The following is a 20246-nucleotide window of genomic DNA, read 5'->3' on the forward strand; positions in this document are numbered from 1 at the left end:
CAGTGTTTTCCCTTATCATATTATCATATTATCCAGAATCAGTGGAGTCAAGGACGTGGACTGAAGAAACCATGAGCCTAAATCTTGCCTTCTTTTAAGTTCTTTTTTTTTTTTTTTTTTTTTTTTAAGACAGGGTTTCTCTGTGGATTCTTGGCTGTCCTGGAAGTCACTATGTACACCATGCTGGCCTTGAACTCAAAGATCCACCTGCTTCTGCCTCCCAAATGGTGAGATTAAAGGTGTGCACCACCATGCCCAGCTAAAGTTGCTCTATCAAGTATTGGCACAGCAATGAAAAAGTAACTAGTATGCCACCTTAGCCAGGTGTCTTGGTTATTGTTCTATTGCTGTGATAAAACACCAGTTTCAGAAGGTGAGTCCATGACCACCATGGCAGGGAGTGTGGAGGCAGGCAGTCCTGGTGCTGAGCAGTAGGTGAGAGCTTATATCCTGATGCCCAGGCGGGAGGCAGAGAGAAACTGGGCCTGATTAAACCTCAAAGCTCACTCCTAGTGACACATCTTCCACAACAAGGCCACATCTCCTAATCTTCCCCAAACAGTTCCACCAACTTGTCAAACATTCAAATATTTGACCTTGCAGGAGCAAAGGCAACTTAGGTTGTATTTTGTTTTGTTTGGGGTTTTTTGTTTGTTTGTTTATTTATTTATTTTTGGTTTTTCGAGACAGGGTTTCTCTGTGTAGCTTTGCGCCTTTCCTGAGACTCACTTGGTAGCCCAGGCTGGCCTCAAACTCACAGAGATCCGCCTGGCTCTGCCTCCCCAGTGCTGGGATTAAAGGCATGCGCCAACCACCTCTTGGCATTTTTTTTGGTTTTTTGAGACAGGGCTTCTCTGGTGGTTTTGGTGCCTGTCCTGGATCTTGCTCTGTAGACCAGGCTAGCCTCAGACTCAGAGATCTGCCTGGCTCTGCATCCTGAGTTGGTTTCTTGAATTCAGAGATCCACCTGCTTCTGCCTCCCAAGTGCAGGGATTAAAGGCATGCACTACCACCAACTGGCCTTGTTTTTTTATTTTTTGAAACAGGGTTTCTGTGTGGAGCTCTGGCTGACCTGGAACTCACTCTGTAGACCAGGCTGGCCTCAAACTCACAGAGGTCCCCCTGCCTCTGCCTCCTGAGTTGGTTTGTTTTGACAGCGCCTCATATAGTCTAAGCTGCCCTCAGACATATTTATGCACTCAAAGGTCATTGTGAACTCCTGGTATTCCTCCCTCTACCTCCAGAGAGTACTGGCTTCTGTGCCACCGTGCCCAGTTTATGCTAGAGATCAAGCCCAAGGCTGCATGCATGCTAGACATGCTCTTTTCCAGTTTAGCTGCACTCCAGTATGAACTGATCTTTCTGCTTTGTTTTTTGTTTTATTGATGCAGGGTCTCTCTACATAGCCCTGACTGGCCTGGAACTCTCTATGTAGACCAGGCTGACCTCAAACTCACAGACATCCACCTGCCTCTGCTTCCTGAATGCTGGGATTAAAGGTGTGTGCACCACCACACCCAGTCCTGTGAATAAAATCTTAACTTTGATAGGTGAATTAAAGACATGAAATACTATTTATTTACTTACTTACTTCCTTATTTATTGGGGTTTTGTTTTTTTGTTTTGTTTTGTTTGTTTGTTTTTAGAGATAGAGTTTCTCTGTGTGGCCCTGGTTGTCCTGGAACTTGTAGACCAGGCTGGCCTTGAATTTAGAGATCAACCTGCCTCTGATTCCCAAGTGCTGGGAATAAGGTGTGCACCACGATGCCTGGCTGAAAAAAATTTTTTTTAATTTATCTATTTTATTTTATGTGTACGAGTATTTTGCCTACATGTATGTATGTGTACCACATTCGTGCCTGGTGCCTACAAAAGTCAAAAGAGGGCATAAGATCCTATGGGACTAGAGTTACATATGGTTTTGAGCTGCCATGTGGGTGCTAGGAATGAACCCAGGTCCTCTGCAAGAGCAGCTAGTGCTCTTAACTACTAAGCCAATTCCCCAGCCTCCCAAAAAAATATTCTAGAGGAATATAAATGTGAATTTAGAAAGGGCAATATCTAAAAATTAATAACAAATGATTACACACACACACACATACATGCACAAACATGCTCACAAGTGTACATGCAGAAAATAAAAATAAAATGAACAGGGCAAAATGTTAACATTTAGGGAATCCAGAAAATGGGCAAATAGGAAGTTTTGCCTATTTTAAAATAAAAGCATCAAAAGAAAACTAACACTTGAAACCTAAAAGGGAGCTGTACATTCCTAGTGGAGGACATCCAAAGTGCAGCTACAGTCCCCAACCTGTGGTTGGAGGCATCTCAACCCAGAGTCTTCTGTGGGTGTGTGGGCTTCTCTCTGGCATAGGGTAACAGCAATTTAGCCTATGAAGATTGAATTGTTTGAGGGTGTCCTATTTGGGGGAAATCATAAAACATTATCCCACTCTATGTCCCAAGCTGACCTCTGACTCTGGATATTCCCCTCTTTCAAGTGTTCAGACTTTGGGGGTACACCACCATGCTGGGACATACTGAAAGAGTGTTTGTAGTTCCTCTGAAGCCAATGCATTGAAAACATTATTTAAGGGCAAAGGTCACGGCCTTGAACTGCAATCATGGCACTTTTCTTGCATCTGGCTTACAGAGATGAGTGATGTTTCCAGGAGCTCAAGTAGAGCTCTTGCTGAGTGTGTCATGATTATACAATCAGATGGTCTCATACTTAAGTAAACAAGACAATCGAGGACTTCAGAGAAACAAAGTTCCTATTACAGAGCATTCCTTGCATGCCAAGTACATGAGAAATGGTAAAATATGTGAAATTCCTGGAACCTAAACCCCACGTGTGGGCATCCCATCTCACCCAAATGAAGACCAAGAAAAATTGGGAAATTTCTCTACACATTGTCAGAAAAGGCTCAGGCCTTGTCTGACACCATTATAAATGTTTCTCCCAATGAACCCCTAAATATTATTTATCCTCAAATATACTGAAACCCACGAAATAGGGAAGGCCAAGATGTTTCCCTAAATCTGTAATTGGCTTGTGTGTCTGAACTCTGCTTTATCCAAGATTCATAATACACCAGTCCAGATATCCCATATTCAATGAGACTGAGAAAATGGCATGGTCATGACAGGGCCTCCCTGGTTCCATACTAGATATCACTGGGTGTACTCTTCCATAAGTGTTATCCATGCAAATGGGCTTTTGCTCCTGGCTAGATTATTATTTTTATTATTATTATTATTGTTATTATTATTTTGTTTTTTCTTTCTTTTTTTTTTTTGTTTTTTTTGTTTTTTTAACACAGGGTTTCTATATGTAGCCCTGGCTGTCCTGTAACTCTCTCTGTAGACCAAGCTGGCCTTGAACTCGGAGATCTGCCTGCCTTTGCCTCCTGAGTGCTGGGATTAAAGGCATGCATCACTACTGTTGCCACTTGGCTGGCTACTCTTCTTACCAAGTTGTAGACTCACAGAGGGACCCACGAAAATCTACATCATCCTGAAGTCGAAGGTAGAAAAGAGGTATTGAGGAAGGAGGTTTGGAGTGTATTGTAAGAGGGGGCCCCACACTTTGTTCAACCAACACCAGACTAGTAACATTTCTTTAGACACTATGATTTATAGCTGGGAACATGTGATGCTGATTACACAGGAGGTTCAGGAAGGGCCAATAGCATAGGACAGAAATGTGATACAATGGTAAGAAACACAAAGATTCGGGAGTGTGGGAAAATGGCATTTGGTTTTAAGACCCTCTTTAACACCAAAGAGGAAGCAGGACAGGGACCTGCTGCTGACCCACATCACAAGCAAAGGAATCCTTATTCTTCCACCCTGAGGTAGGTCAACTCCACTTTCCCTATTTTCCAGATGGGAAAATTGAAACAGAAAAGATAGCAAGAGTAAAGCTACCTGATGGTACAGAGGAGCAAGAAAGAGGTGGCAGTATGTCCATCCACCCCTCAGACCGGCCAGCAAGCTAAGCTTCATCCTGCTAGTTGAGGCGTCCCTTCTTATGCCTCATTAAAGGTGAGGGAAATCCAAGTTGTGACACTCCTTGGCCTCTGCCCACCACCTGTGTGTGTCAAAGGCAATTCACAGGCAGGGAGTAAAGGGGCAGGTGCAAATGATTCCTGCTTCCTAGGGAAGAAAGACAGAAGCCAGATTCTGAGAGCCCCTTGACTCTACACACCTTCAACCCTAAGATTTATGGGGTGTGTGCATGGAGGTGGAATGTGCCTCACTGGAAAGCTGTAGGTCATGCCTACCTTCAAAGCCTAGACTTTCCTGCATGGGCCACAGAGCTCCTGCTTGGGTCTCTCTCAAGCAAATATTCCTAGCTCTTGGCCTCAGGCTTCTAAATCAAAACTCAGTAACTGATCATCTTTAAGCAGAGCCCTGCAGCAACAGGGCAGACTTCTGTGGGAAAATTTGGTCCCCCAAATGCCACACTGGCCAACAACAACTGACCAGCTAACCTGACCTTGAACCTGTTCCCGGGACACAGTCCCACCTATGTAACTGGAGACTGCGATATCTTCCTTCAGATGAGTCCCGCTGCCCAGCTCAGAGCACCAGGATGAAGTGGACTAGGCTACGGCAGGCTTAGCAGGTGTATCTGCCAAGAAAAGCTCCACAGACCCCTCCCTCCCTATTGTACAAACAGGGCAGGGAAACACACAGGACTGACAGACTGAGGAGGAGGAGGAGGACTCTCAGGATGCTGAGACAGTCCGTGGGACATCACTGTGAACAGCCCCAGTCAGAGAAAACCTGGAGCCCTAAGGAGACAAGGTGCTAAGAGGGACAGAAGCCTCTAAGTAGAACCTAAATTATCTACAGCAAAGATAAAACTCAGTCAGGAGGCTTCCTCTGGTCTCCCTGGACAGGCCTCTGGAGTTTCTGACCAGTTGTCAGGGTAGTGTAGACAGGAGCAGGGCCCTCTCTAAGGCCCAGAAGGATTGGTTGTAAAGGACTGGAGGGCTCTGTGCCATAATAGAGTGACTCCCCACTTTCCTGGAGAGTCACACCCAGGCTCCCCTGCCTAAGGAGTCCTACAGTGGGGCAGAAGCAGCATTCTGACCCCTTTTAGCAGCACACCCAATAAACAGCCAGGCATAGAACTCCCAAGTCTCAGCAAGCACCTGGGGAACGAGAGTCCTTGTGGCTACCAGTCACTTCCTTCTGGCCCCAAAGAGATGAAGAGGCCCAGAGAATGCACTCGGGGTCTCCAGAGGAGAATGAACACCTGGCTGGCAATGCCAGCAGGTTGACAGCCAGAGGGGAGGATATGGTGCCTGGTGTCTCCTCCAGTGTTCTAGGCATCCACATCCAGACCAGGTTCCTGGAACAGTGACTGCTTCCTCAAGTTGAGCCGGGCACACTTGGGGCACGTGGTTGAGTTGTCATAATAGCAGTCCCTGAGGTTAGAAAGATAGGCTGGGTTCTGCACAGAAAATTTTACATCCCGGGCTAGCTCTCAGTATCTTCCTACAAATAGGCAATCAAGCTCAGAGATGCTCACAGACCTAGAGCAGAAGCAGAATCTGCATCCAAGTATGATTTACCACAAAGCCTGGTACATAGGTGCTAGCCTCTACTGGAGAGTCAGGCTTCCAGCAATCATCCCCAGGCTCTAAGCTTTTTTTTTTTTTTTTTTTAAGATTTATTTATTTATGTATACAGTGTTGTATCTGCATGCATGCCTGCATGCCAGAAGAGGGCACCAGATCACATTATAGATGGTTGTGAGCCACCATGTGGTTGCTGGGAATTGAACTCAGGACCTCTGGAAGAACAGGCAGTGCTCTTAACCTCTGAGCCATCTCTCCAGCCCCTCTAAGCTTTTTTTATTTGTTGTATGTGTACCTGTACATGTGAAGGTAGGCACACACATGTCATGATACACTTGTGGAAGACAGGAACAACTTGCAGGAGGTGGTTCTCTTCCCACCGTATGGGTTTCAGGGATCAAACTCAAGTAACTAGGCTTGGCAGCAAGCTCCTTTACCTACTGAGCTATCTAGTCAGCCCTCTGAGCTCTTATTCGGCCATCTCCATCATTTATTAACGCTAATGCAGCTTCTACCCCTGGTTCCCAAACTCTGTGTCAAAGTATGATAGGGTTCACTCAGCAGACTCCTTTGTTATTTTGGTTTTTAAACTTTTCTCTTCAGGCTAAGATGACAGACGTGTACTACCACGCCTAGCTCTAGTCTGCACGGGAAATCAAACCCAAGGTTTCATGCATGCTAGGCTACATTCCTAGCCCCTTAATGGAACTTTTAATTTGGATGGACATATCAGGGCCTAACTCCAGCAAAGGGCTCTGAACACCAGACAGCAAAAGCCCAAATGTCTACCTCCTCTCTCCTGGGCAGCAGGCTTCACAGGACCAGCTGCAGCCAGGGACAAGGGAAGGCATTCTGCTTAGAAGGCAGGGAGCCAGATACCTAGCCTGAGAGTGAGCTACAGCCACACTCACCTGTGGAAGACAGCTGAACAGTCGGTGCACACAGAGGTATGGCTGTCAAATGGGAACAGCACGTCACCTTCTTTGCAGAGTTCACACACGAACCCCTTGGCTTGGCACCGCTGTTGGAAAGGGAATCAGTATTAATGACTGGCAAGTAATGCCAACTCAGGCCAGGAATACACTGGGCAATCCTGACCCTGAGGGCTGGTGGACAGAACAGCTAAGAGTCTCCTCTAGACAGGGCCATGATCACGGAGGGGACGAGGAAACTCACCTCACAGTCCAGCTTGATGTGCTTGGCAAAGAGCGTGTGGATCTCAGTGAGCGAGCAGCTGAGGCGGCCCATGTGCACCTCCAAGAGGTCCTGGATAGAGTACATCTCATCGTTCTCCACAAAATGCTGTCGGTCCTGGAGCTGCCAAGACCCAGCAGGTGTTATCCTAAATGCAGAGAAAGGGTTCCCCATCCCCCACCCATGACCACTCCTGTTGTTAGGGCCCAGGGTTCTTGAGGAAACCACAAGTTCATAGGGTGTCTGTATAGGGACCTCAAGAGCCTGGAGAAGGCAAAGGGCCGATATGGCCAGGGCAACATTTCCTGATCTATACGCCCCATTGAACACACCTAAAACGCCCCTCCTCACCCTTCAGTGCTCCTCACCCTTCACAACAGCTTTCCCCTGCCATCCACGCCTCTTCCTGCTCCTGGTCTCTGTTTAGCACCTTCCAGTTCTTCCTACCCCTTACCCTGCTTGCTTCTATGCACAGTGCTCGCACCCCGACAGACTGCCTATTTCCCTTGCCTTCCGGACCCATCGGCCACTCTCCAAGGGCCTGTCTTGCTCACTGTTCCCATAATTCAGAACAGTCTCTGAGATTACTTATTGAGCAAAGCAGTGGGTGAGTCTTAAAACTCGGGTTTTGTTCAACCTGCCCGAGGAGGCTAAGGTCAAAACAGATCATCAGAGAACAGTTATGTGTAGAATATTTGACAGTTTGTTTTCAATGACATTCCCAGAATAAAAAGTTTGGAAGGCTGCTAGAAGCATAACCTGTCTGGCTACTGCGTATTCTGAAGAATCTGAGCAGGAAGCATCCGATCACCCCGGCTCTCTGAGACCTGTCCCTCTAGCAGTCTGACCTGCAGCAGCAAGCGTGCCTCCATGGCCTCCTTGCAGGTGATGAAGTATGGCTTCATTAGCAGGATGTCCTGGCGCAGCTTCTGCAGACACAGACAACAGGTGGACATCTCACCCACGGCACACTGGTGGTACTGTTTCTGTAAGGCTAAGGGGCTGGTTTCGTACTGGCTTTACAGGGGCCATGCGCACAGGGTGGCTTCTCCTCATACTGTGGGTAACAGCAAGGTCAGCAGGGACTGGGGAAGGTGCCCTCAAATTCCACAAGATGGTTGTACATTTGAATGGTCTATCCAACCTCAAATGCAAATCACAGTTTCTGAGCTACATAGGATCTTGAGGTTCATTAAACATGCTTCTTGAGATCTTCCATTCATGTCACTTAGCTCAGTCCTAGAGACAAGCTGTGGGCCCATCCCACCGCCTCAGGTCAGAACTAAGTCATATCCAACACAGCGAGCCAAAATCCTAGGCAAGCTGGGAGGTGGGGGCGCACACCTTTAATCCCAGCACTCGGGAGGCAGGGGCAGGCGGATCTCTGTGAGTTCGAGGCCAGCCTGGGCTACCAAGTGAGTTCCAGGAAAGGCGCAAAGCTACACAGAGAAACCCTGTCTCGAAAAAAAACAAAAAACAAAAACACACAAACAAAAACAAACAAACAAACAAAAACAAAAAACAAAAAAAAACCAAAATCCTAGGCAGATCCCATGCTGCTCATCAATGCCTTGGCCTTGACCACTCACCTTGCTCTGACTCAGACCCCTCCCCTAAAACATGGAATCTAAGTCCTTTCTACTAACTCGCCCAGGACATCATCAACCCCTGCCTGAACTACAGCACCTTCTGACCTCAGCTCCGACTCTTCCGGCTACAAGTGGCCAAAAGCCATATAGAGCTGCTGAAAATGTCTAGTATTCACTTGGATTGCTGTAAGTATAGGGTACACACTAGAATTCAAAGTTATAGTACACATAAAAAGAGAATAAAATAGCTTGACAATTTTGTATGTTGATTATGTATTATAATAATATTTTTATTCTATTGGGCTGAAGAAAATATACTACTAGATAGGTGTAGAAGCACAAACCTGCTGTATACCCACACTTGGGAGGTAGAGACAGGAGGATCAGGGTTCAAGACCAACCTCAGCTATACATCAAATTCAAGGTCAGCTTGAGCTACATGTGCTACCATGCAGATTTATGCAATGCTGGGAACTGAACCCAGTGCTTCCTGCATCTGAGTTTCATTCATCTGAACTACATCCCCAGCCAGGTAGGTAAATAGGTAGACAGTTGATTGACAGATGGATAGAATTAAAATTGTATTTCGCCTTCTCTCTCTCCCTCTCCTCCCTTCTCTCTCTCTCTCTCTCTCTCTCTCTCTCTCACACACACACACACACACACACACACACACACACACTTTCTGACACGCTCTCTGACTATCTAGCTCAGGCTGACCTCACACTAGTGATCCTCCTACCCAGGCCCCTAATGCTAACATCACAGGGATGAGCCACCACCCTAGGTTCCGCTTTTTCAATGAGATTATTAGAGAATTTAACATTGTGTTTATGGTTGTAACTTTTTGTCTTATTTTGTTTTGTTTTGTTTTGTTTTGTTTTGTGAGACAGGGTTTCTCTGTGTAGTTTTGGTGCCTGTCCCGGATCTCACTCTGTAGACCAGGCTCGCCTAGAACCTGCCTCTGCCTCCTTAGTGCTGAGATTAAAGGCATGCCCTTCTTTAGTGCTGAGATTAAAGGTGTGCGCCACCGCTGCCCAGCTGGTTGTAGCCCACCTCCTCTGCCCAGAGCCTCCCATGGGGAGACAAGTCCATCCCAACTCTAAGCAGGGCCCAGCCTCACCCGGATCTCCACCAGCTCTTCCACGTAGTTAAACAGCAGAGGGTTAATCTCCCGGAGCCGAAGCACTGGCCGAGACACCATCAATGCCAGGTAGCGCATGCTGCAGCGGGACACCTGCAGGGTAGCTGAGTGACCAGCTTGCAGAGCGAGGACTGGTGGGGCCACGCCCACCTTCGCCCTGCTCTCCCTCCCCACCCCCACAAGCACCGTATCTCCAGCACCAACCTTGCGTGGCTCAAAGTCCCAGTTGCGCACCACTCGAGCGGGGATCACAGCCAGGTCATTCCAGTGGCAGTGGCTGCAGTAGTACTGGCCAGTGTAGTCGCACTGCCGGGCCTCGCTAGGCACACCTCCTGCGGGGCCGGGTTGTTCCGAGGTCAGACAGCTATGAGGGATTACGGTCTGCCTTCCCTGTCCAAGGACTCACACCATGTGGTCTATCCTCCCTCACCAAGGCTGCAGTAAAGTGTGAGCTAAGTTAGAGGTCCCCTGTATCCCCCCAGACTTGACTTACCCATTCTCATCCAGGAGGCCCTTGGCCATCCCAGTGTCTCGGCAAAATGAGACAACAGAGTAGGAAGACAGAAAGAACCCCTGAAGGGACCCCACAAGTTCATAGTAGTTAATATTTCCATCTCTAGAATGTTTTCATTTTCCTTTCTTCTGCACACTTGGCATGAAACCGAGAGCCTTATATATGCTAAGCAGGCACATCCCCAGTGCAGCATCATTTGTTTTCCCCTAGCCCTTGCCTTTGTGGGCTCTCTGTGACGGTGGGAACACAAAGGCACTATCGTCAGAGATCAGAGATCAGCCCTGGAGAGACTCGGACAAGTCAGGAAACAGCCAGAAACTGACTATTCCCATGGGGACTGAAGGAATGACAATAACTTCCCTTTGTGACATCCCCAAAACAAGGCACACGGACTGTGCTGGCCCCAGGCCCTCATTCAGCTGTTGTAGTACATCTTTCTCACACAGCAACCAGGTGCCCTTCCTGGATCAGCTCTGCCACTATTCTCCCCCAACTTCGAAGAGGACCCCATCGTTCACTCACGCAGAGAGATGGGAGCCCGGCACTCAGCACATCGGTAGTCCTGGCTGTCCAGCCCAGTCTCAGGGCAGATGTTCAGCTCATACTCAGCCTGGTGACTAACCTTGGAGCTGACACAGGGTTTGGAGATGAGGTTCAGGCACTTGCTGTGACAGCGGTAATAACAACCTGCAGTGGGAAAATACCCATATCTCTCAAAAGTTGTGGTGTGGATCGCCACAGCCTAGGATGACCTTCAGCTGGACTGCTCCACACACATACCCCATCCGTGCCCCTCCAGTGTCCACATCAACGCAAGGCTTTCTCCTTGCACTACTGAGTAGCTCAGCATCTCAAAGATCCTCATGTCTCTGGACGCCGAGCTTTGTCTCTTAACCATGACACACATCTAGAGTCAATCTGCCATTAGCATCCATCAAACCCAAGCTTTCCAATGAAGTTTCCTCTCTTACATCTCAACTGTCTTCATCTATCTCAGGTTTCAGCGACTCTATCCTTCTGGGGTTGAGACTACAGCATGAGTCATCCTGACTCCTCACTTATTTCTGCAGCCAGCACTGACCTCACCCACTCCTCACACAACACTCAACCTTCATCAGAGATGACCCTCTCTTCCTTCCAGCTCAACGTAGCAACCAGAGTCTAAGTATTCAGCACCCATGTATAGTCCTCACTACACCTCCCCTTAGACATGGTACTTATCCTCATTGGTAATAGACACACATCAACCACAGGGCCTTTGCATATAAGACTCCCCCATACCACATCCTTCCTCCTTAGATAATACTCCTGGCTTGCACTCTGACCTCCAAGTGCTTGCTTAAACTGTCATATGAGTCTTTTCAGTTTACCAAAAATAGTACCCGCTGCACCCCCTATAAATATTATCCCCTTTCAGTTTTCCTTCCTAGCGCTGTCTGACATAGCATGCCATTTCCTAATCTGGCTTCTCATACAGAACAGTACCATCATTCTGCAACACTCTCTCTGCACTATCCAATATGGTAACCACCAGCCTCATGTGGCTACCGAGCATTTGCAAAGTAGATAATAAAACTAATCTACATATTCAACTCAGGTGAATTTTAATTTCAAAAACCTTCTGTGACTCATCAGCACTATACCAAACAGCTCGGATCTAGAATCACGGCCAGTGAAGGCAGGCACGCTGGTCTCCTCTGCTCCTCTCCAGCGCACAGCAATGCGTGGTCATCTGTACACCCTGGACAAGTCACTTGAACGTGACCCCCGTCTGGGAGCAGAGCGTCTACAGGAGTGGGTCCTGGTCTTGGCCTACCTGTACAGGTGTACCAGGTCTGGATGAGGCCCCAGATGATGGTGTTGCACTTATCACAAGTTTGCTTGACACTCTTGCTCTTCTCCTTGTAGAAGCGATGCTCTAGGAGAACCCGGATGTTGGGTTCCTCCTCATTGGGATCCTGAAGGGGAACAGTCATAGGTGAGCGAAGCTGTAGCTCCTTCCCTTCACTCCAGAAGGTCAGCAAATGCCTTCCAGGAACTGCCTGTAGCAGAGATGCTGAGTTTCTGCCCAAACACATCTTGCCCTTCTCTCCTTAGCAACACAACTGTAGCTGGGTACCAACCCTCAAGAACACACCCAGCTTTCCCCGGCCTCTTTGCATCCAGGTCTGTACAGTCCCGAGGGCCTGTAAGCAGGAGGGATGTTGCCTCGGCCCTTCTGTTTGCTGTGGTAGGGTGACCTCAGACTCCCTTCAGGATCTGGCAGAGTAACAGAAAGGATGACCTAGGGCTCTAATATTTCTGGCTGTTGCCTGGACCGACTGAGTGGTTTTCTTTCATGAGGAAAACAACCACTGCTCCTGGCATATGCTTGCTACCATATCTATCCTTACCTATTCCCTAACGAATATTCCACTTTAAACTCCCAGAGTTTCAGAGTCAGTACAAGGGATACAACAGACCACCAAGCCAAAAAAAACACAGGCTTGGGACTAAAACCTGGGGTGGATTCTATGATGCACTGTCGTCACCTCCTGCTGACACACACCTTCAGGTCATCACTCCCTCCCAGGTCCACACAACTCAAAGAGCTGTCATCACACTTGCTTCAGTGGGCGGTCACAAAACTCACCAACGGCTGTGGTGTTTCCGGGATAAGCACATACATAATCCAAGTCTAATCAATTACTGTGAATGTCCCTAAGCTTGTGACCTAGGCCTGGCTAATCAGTCATCACTGACCTCCTGCCCACACTGAGAAAGGTAAACTTGTGGAAAGACAGGTTTCAGTTGCTGAGGTCATCCCTGCCACCTCCGAGCGCCTACCTGAAGGCCGATTCAACACAAGGTAGATCAAAAGAGTACAGGACTCCTGCCGTTGTTAGGAGCTGCCCTCCCCGCAAATGGTTAATCAAACAATCTTTCTTCCCTTTGCTCTAAGCACCTTAGGATTGGCTTTCAGTCCCTCCAGGGAAGTGACTAGCCTACACTTTCACCCTGCTTTTCTCTCCCCACCCCCTGGAAGGAGCCAAGGGCACCCTGTCCTCCTGCCTCCCACAGTTCCAGCCATGCTCCAGGCACGTCTGTGGCAGAGCAGGTCCGTACCCACCTGCAGCTCCTGGAGCTTCAGCCGGAGGTGAATGAGTCTCACCACAGCATCCTTCTGCTTCTCTGACTGCTCTGGCAGCTCCAGAATCACCTGCTTGCACTCCTCAATTGCCTGCCGCAGCTGCTGGACATCAGAGGCCAGGAAAAGACCCTACCCAGGTTGGAAGGCCACAGTCAGATGACCACCTGGAAGTCCCTCCCCATGGAAGGTAGGCCTGTCCTCATGAGTACTTAGGCACATAGCAGACCTCAGCTCCTTCACCCAGGTGAAGACTTGCTCAAGGCCCAGGAGAGTTAGCAACACTTAAGAATCCACTCGTGCTCCCTGCTCCTAGCTGGGACGATCTACCCACGGGCCTCTAAACATTTAATTCGGGAGACTTTCCAAAAGACAACTTCCACAGCTGGCTCGGTTGATGAAGTGCTTGCCTAGCATACACGAGGTCCTGGGTTCGGTCCCCAGCACCAAATAAACCTCCCTTGGTCTGTAATCCAAACAGGAGGTGGAGGCAGGAAGATCAGGAGTTAAACATAACAAATTGGAGGACAGACAGGGCTAGAGACTTGTCTCAAAAACAGGGAAAAGAAAAAAAAAAGGGTTAAAGTCATCTTCAGTTACAGAGCAATTACATAACAAGTTTGAGGCCAACCTGGGCTACTTGAGGACCTGTCCTAAAGACAAAACAAGGGGCTGGAAAGGGGACAATCAGTGAGGTGCTTGCCATTCAAGTATGAGGACCTGAGTGGGGACCCCAGCACACAGATAAAATGCTGCGTATGGCAGAACAAGTCTATAATCCTAGTGCTGGGGAAATGGAAACAGGATGATCCCCGGTGTTCCTTGGTCAGCTGGGCTGGCTGAATAAGTGAGCTCCAGGTTCAGTGAGACTCTGTCTCAAAATAGATAAACAAGGTGGAGCAGGTGAGGCAGAGGCAGGTGGATCTCTGTGAATTAGAAGCCGGTCTGATCTACTTAGCGAATGCCAGGCCAGCAGGGCTACATAGCGAGACCCTATCTCAAACAACCAACCAACCAAACAAACAAACAAATAAATAAATATCATGTACTCATGTACAGACATATATACCAAACACACAATTAAGAAAATGTTTTTAAAAATGCCAGGCCGTGGTGGCACAGGCCTTTAATCCAGCACTCGGGAGGCAGAAGAAGGTGGATTTCTGAGTTCCAGGCCAGGCTGGTCTACAGAGCCAGTTCCAGAACAGCCAAAGTTATCTAGAGAGAAACACTGTCTCATGGGGGTGGGGAGTGGGGATGACGTCTAAGAGCTGGGAGTGTTAGTCAGTAGTAGAGTGCTTATCTAACACGCCAGAGGCCCCCAACATTACACACACACACACACACACACACACACACACACACACACACACTTCCTCTTTAGAAATCCAAATCCAGTAGCCCTTTTAGCCATGCTGTTTCATTTCTAAAAAGAAAGCTGAGAAAATGAGGAAGAGGTCTCTGGCCTAAAGGCTAAGAAGCTAGTGAAGCAGCCGGAAGGTGCACTCACCCCAGACTCAGTACTTCCGAGTGCTCTCTCCTCTACTGCCCCAGAAGCTCAGAGCCTAGCTAAGGCTCCAGACCTAGAATGCTCTGCTTCCAGGTTCAGACCTCAGAGCATGTGGGGGTGGGGGGTGGGGGTGGGGGTCAGCTGACTCTGCCCTCAAGAGACATGCTCCTCCTTCCACACGACGGGCTTTCAAAAGACCCAGGCAGAAAGGTAGTGGTGCCCTTCCTTCCTCTTTGGAGCTCATTTTGAGGCTAAGAGGAAGTGTGAGACATGTTATAAAAGATAGAAAACACCCTGGGCCTGATGGCATGGGCATGTAATCTAACTAGTTGAGAGTCTGAGGCATTAAAAAATCCAAGACCTGCCTGGGCTACAAAGCAAGTTTCAGGCTAGCCGTAGAAACTTAGGAAGAATTAATTTCAAAATAAAAAGTTAAAAAATGAGGGCTGGAGTGACAGCTCAGTAGTTAAGAGCACTTGCTCCTACCTGGGTGGTACAGCACACACCTTTAGTCCCAGCACTTGGGAGGCAGAAGCAGGTGGATCTCTGTGAGTTCGAGGCCAGCCTGGTCTACAGAGCAAGTTCCAGGATAGGGCTACACAGAGAAATGCTGTCTTAAACCCCCCCCCAAAAAAAGCACTTGTTCCTCTTGCAGAGATAGTAATCAGTTCCCAGTACCCACAAAGTGGTTCTCAGATGCCTATAATTCCAGCTCCGAGGGATAAATACCCTCTTCTGGCCCCACAGGCACACATGTGGTGTACATACATACATGCAGCCACTCACATAAACACACAAAATAAAAATAAATAAATCTTTTTTAAAAGAGGGGTTTGAGGCTGGGGATACAGCTCAGTTGTATTCCTGAGCATTCCTGAGGCTCTGAGTCTAATCTCTAGTGTACAGACACACACATAAAAATTATATACATACACGAGCTAAGCGTGGTAGCACACACCTTTGATCCCAGCACTCAGGAGGCAAAGGCAGGCAGATCTCTTTAAGTTCAAGGCCAGCCTGGTCTACATAGTGAATTCCAGGCCAGCCAGAGTAATACAGTGTGACTCTGTCTCAAATAAAAATTAACATACATACATACATACATACATACATACATACATACATGGATGGATGAATGAATGAATGAATGAATGAGGAGCTCCACCTCCCTTCCCCAAGCTGTCTCTAGACCCTCAGACTTTGAAGATGAGGGTCAGGTACCATGTATGTTTCAGATTCGAAACCCAGGAGACTTGGCTGACTTGGGAGCCACTGAACCCAACAGTAGTGGCTATCTAGAAAGGAAACTGCACCCCAGCTCATGAGAGTGTCTGAACCGCTAGCCACCTGGAAGTGCTGTGATGTGGATAACACCTACGTAAGGGTCTAGACTCCAAACCTTACCACAGGGCGGGAAAAGTGGTCTTCAGACAGGCCAAGATCCATCACGCGCTCAGAGTAGTGGAACTCGGGCTCCCCAGTGGGCAGCTCAGGCAGAGTCTCTGGAGTAAGAAAACAGGCATGAACGGTGGCAAAGGTCTGCCTGCTGCTCTTTCTCCTCATTCCCTGGGAAGGTAGCTGGGGTGGATAGAATCGAGCCAGAGGTGTTGGGGAGCCCACAGAAAGGGGGTACTGGGGAAAGCTAGGCACCACTCAGCTGTCTGCTTCTGTCCGGTTGGCATTTGTAAGTGACTTTGTCTCATTGTGAAAACCAGAAAGCACTAATCAAAGTTACAAGTGAAAGATTCCAGGTCCTGATCCCCTTGTAGGAAGTCTGACTCTTGTGCTTTGCTAAAACAACAACAATAACAACAATAAAAACTTGTGAACCAATACTGGTAGTGCCCAGGGAGGTCCACAGGTAGCATTATAGAAACATCCCAAACTGGGTGTGGCCATACATGCCTGCAATGCCAGCCTTTGGGAAGCTGAAATAGAATCACTAGTTTCAGTTTCAGACCAACCTTGCCTATATAGAGACCCAGTCTCCAAATAAACAAACAAACAAACTGTCCCACTTTCTAAGGCAGATGCTTCCTGTGTGACTGAAGAAAAACCACTCACTGTCTACATCACACAATTCATGAAGTCCTGTGTGAACTTCAGGCCACCCAAACAACCACTCTGGTCCCAAGACTCTAATTATCTTATCCAAAATGACTGCCCTCCTCCCTTTCTGATCCCAAGAAGGTGAAGGTCTCTCCACAGACATTTCATTCACTCGACTCTTCTCCCTAGATCTTGGCTCTGAGTTTTCTCCAAGTGTTCACTAAGCACATACGTGTGAGGCCCTGGGACTCAACAGTGATTCTCCAGACTCAGATCCCTGCCCTCCAGAGTGTTCATTCTGGTCAGGCAGAAAGTGACTATGCCCACCCCACGGGAAGGGCCACAGGCAGAAAGAGTGGTGAGCCTGGTGTAAGGTGTCCGTCTGTCTGTCTATACAGCCCTCGCCCTGCAGGGCTCACCTTCAGAAGTGACTTCTTGGGACTTCTCACTGGGTTCCTGTTCATGTTGTCTTGGTCCAAGCGGCTTGTTGAAAGGGTTGAGGTGGGCCTGCCGGAACCGAGCCAGCTTCTCATCATATTCCATAGCATCCCACCTGCAAGGCCCAGCAAGGCTGAGATGAGTGGCCAAGTCCCAAGCTCATCATGGCTCATCCCTTTTCTCCAGTCCCCTGTCTCTTTCACTTCCCAGAGGCTGGGAGATAGTGCAGGGCAACTCCACAAAGGGCATCCTTCTCCTTCCCACAGGCCACCTCAGCTACCTCTAACCAGGCTCCACAGGCAGTGTTGTCTCAGAAGAACCCCCAGTGAGGAGGGCTAGCCCGGGGTACAGGCTTATTCCAGGGTGCCTGCTCCTGTGCAGGAGCTCCTCTGACCCCAGATGCCGTAGGGCTCTAGCCCTGGGGCTACTGGCTCTTTGATGGGCCTCAAATGGCAAGTTTCTCACTTGGCCCCAGGCCAGCCAGGCCCCTGCTGCTAGCCTGTTCTTACAAGACACACCTCTTGGAACTGGATCTTCCTTCCTGTCCCCTTACTTGGGGTGTTCCATATAAAGCAGAGCACCCAAAAATACCATCCCTGTTCACCGGTGGAGCCAAATCCAAGGCCCATCCTTGTCCTGCTCCCGGCAGGGGGACCTAGGCACTCTTCCCTGGCCCCAACAATGCATCTAGGTTCTAGTGTGGGCTCGTACCTCTTGAGCCTGCATTCCAGTCCTGCTTCAGAACCACATGGTCTGAGTTATTCCTATAGCTTCCTGCCCTGGGATCCCATGTAGCAGGAAGTGTTTAGTGTCAAGATCACTAGGCACTCTTTCCCCTCCCTAGAGCTCAGCCCACACTGGGAATACAAAGCTGGTGGCCCCTGGCAAAAAGGGAAGGGCTGTATCTGAATGAAACAAAAGCGGTTGGAATGCAGTTCTCCACTTATCTAGTTGGGCCACATTCCATAGCTTCTCTCTGCCTCTGTTTCCTCACCCAGAGGTGGGGCACTGGTTGGTGAAACTAGTTCTAGACACTTAGCAAAACAGGTGTGGTGGTGCACACCTTTGATCCCAGGGCTTGGGAGGCAGAGGCAGGTGGATCTCTGTGAGTTCAGGCTAGCCTGGTCTACAAAGTGAGTGCCAGGATAGCCAGGGTACACAAAGGAACCTTGTCGTGAAAAAAGACAAAAATGGCCGGCGGTGGTGGCACACGCCTTTAATCCCAGCACTCGGGAGGCAAAGCCAGGCGGATCTCTGTGAGTTCAAGGTCAGCCTGGGCTACAGAGTGAGTTCTAGGACAGGCACCAAAACTACACAGAGAAACCCTGTTTCAAAAAACAAAATAAAACAAAGACAAAAATGAAAAAAAGAAAGGAGACAATCTGTGACTCCTTCCCCGCTCTTTCACAGAAAAGAAAAATAGAGGCACTAAGTCCAGAGTGGCTGACCCTGCTCAGTCCTCACTCTGGAGTGGGAACCTGTACTGATGGCTCCTCTCAACACCTGCAGGGGCCCTCTCTAGAGCCAGGGACTCCGAATACCTAGAGGCCTCATCCTGCTGGCTTTGCCTCTGTTGAGGGAGAAGGCCATAGTCTGATAAGAACTACCAGCTGCTAACAGAAGGTGCAAGGCAGTGGTTCTCAACCTGTGGGTCTCGTCCCCTTCTGGGGTTGGGTTGAATGACCCTTTCACAGGGGTCACATATCAGATATTTACATTATGATTCATAACAGCAGCAAAATTGCAGTTATGAAGTAGCAACAAAAGTGATTTTCTGGTTGGGGGTTATCACAACAGGAGGAACTATATTAAAGAGCCAGTGTATCAGGAAAGTTGAGAACCACTGCCTAAGGGGATGCAGGTTCCCTGAGCTGATGACTTTGGCTAAGTCACACAGCGTACTAAAGTCAGGGGTCCCTGACTAGTGCCCAGCACCTCCCAAGCATCCTAAGGACTAGCCAGAGTGCAGGAGAGATTAAACTATGCCCGTGTTCACTCACCCTTTCATCCTGAGTGAGGAGTCATCATTGCCGCACGATTGCCCAGTCTTCCCTACACCTAGGCATGGTAATATGACTGTTCCGATCAATAGAACGGGAGCAGAAAGATCATTCGGGACTTCTCAGAATCCTTCTTCCGCCCTTCCTCCTCTGTCTGGAATGCAGATGTCATGGGGGGAAGCTGTCAGAACCACCTTGAGCTATGACAGAAGCCACAAATGAGGACTGCCAAGTAACAAGATCAAAAGCAATCCCACCAAGCCTAGAGCTGCTCACCACTAGGTTTCAGTCACGTAAGGCAGAAACAAACTTGTTTACTCTACTGCTATTGGAAGGGAGAGTTGTTTCTTGCAGTCAAAATACACTCTAATAGACCACTCCAGTCACCTCATGGTGACAAAACGAACAACCTCAACCTGAGTGCGAGCTCCGCCAGCCTCACAGCCTTTCTCTGCTCCCAATTTCTCATGTCTCAAAAGAGGAATTGTAATAGTACCACGCAGGGTTAAACAGTAACAGGGATAAACACGGGGGGAGGGGGTGAACGACACAGACCCTCGTACCCTTAATCTATAAAGCCTGTTATTCACCCAGTTCCTCCCCCTCTTGTTAGCACTCTATGGATGTGCCCATTGCCCATGCTCTTATTGCAAAATTCCACCAGGCATAGAATAATGACAGGCTGTCTCCAAGAACAAACTAGTCATCCATCTCCATCTCTATCTCTATCTTACATGGGAAAATTCCCTTCAACAATGAGAAAGACTCCGGGCGGTGGTGGCACAAGCCTTTAATCCCAGCACTAGGGAGGCAACCTTTTTTGTTGTTGTTTTTTGTTTTTTCAAGACAGGGTTTCTCTGTGTAGCTTTGGGCCTGTCCTGGAACTCGCTCTGTAGCCCAGGCTGGCCTCGAACTCACAGAGATCCACCTGGCTCTGCCTCCCGAGTGCTGGGATTAAAGGAGTGCGCCACCACCGCCTGGCATAAAATTATATTCTTAAGAAGTGGAGGCAGATGGAGCTCTGTGAGTTCAAGGCCAACCTATACTACATAACAAGTTGCAGGCCAGCCAGAGAAACATGGTGAGG

At 48.6% G+C, this 20246-nt stretch overlaps 1 protein-coding gene across 1 annotated transcript; it reads right to left on the reverse strand.

The window, feature by feature from the left end:
* Positions 1-3620: 3620 nt before the first annotated feature.
* Def8 (differentially expressed in FDCP 8 homolog) lies at positions 3621-19353 on the reverse strand. Its single transcript, XM_059262494.1, has 12 exons — positions 19160-19353; positions 17141-17274; positions 16077-16174; positions 13145-13294; positions 11852-11993; positions 10558-10722; positions 9726-9853; positions 9501-9614; positions 7637-7717; positions 6771-6911; positions 6506-6615; positions 3621-5441 (listed from the first exon to the last, which is right to left on the reverse strand). The coding sequence occupies exons 1-12, from the start codon at positions 19165-19167 to the stop codon at positions 5339-5341; spliced, it is 1374 nt and encodes a 457-aa protein (XP_059118477.1). The 5' UTR covers positions 19168-19353; the 3' UTR covers positions 3621-5338.
* Between the last annotated feature and the right edge of the window lie 893 nt (positions 19354-20246).

Source organism: Peromyscus eremicus, chromosome 5 (genome assembly GCF_949786415.1).
Source record: "Peromyscus eremicus chromosome 5, PerEre_H2_v1, whole genome shotgun sequence".
Lineage (NCBI taxonomy): Eukaryota > Metazoa > Chordata > Mammalia > Rodentia > Cricetidae > Peromyscus > Peromyscus eremicus.

Bases quoted from the DNA above. Each gene is read 5' to 3' on its own strand.
- Def8 (XM_059262494.1), bottom strand. The intron at 11,994-13,144 runs GTGGGTACGGAC...GTTCCCCTTCAG, and splicing joins TGAAGCTCCAGGAGCTGCAG to GATCCCAATGAGGAGGAACC. The intron at 6,912-7,636 runs GTCAGACTGCTA...GGGTCTTGGCAG, and splicing joins AGGCACGCTTGCTGCTGCAG to CTCCAGGACCGACAGCATTT.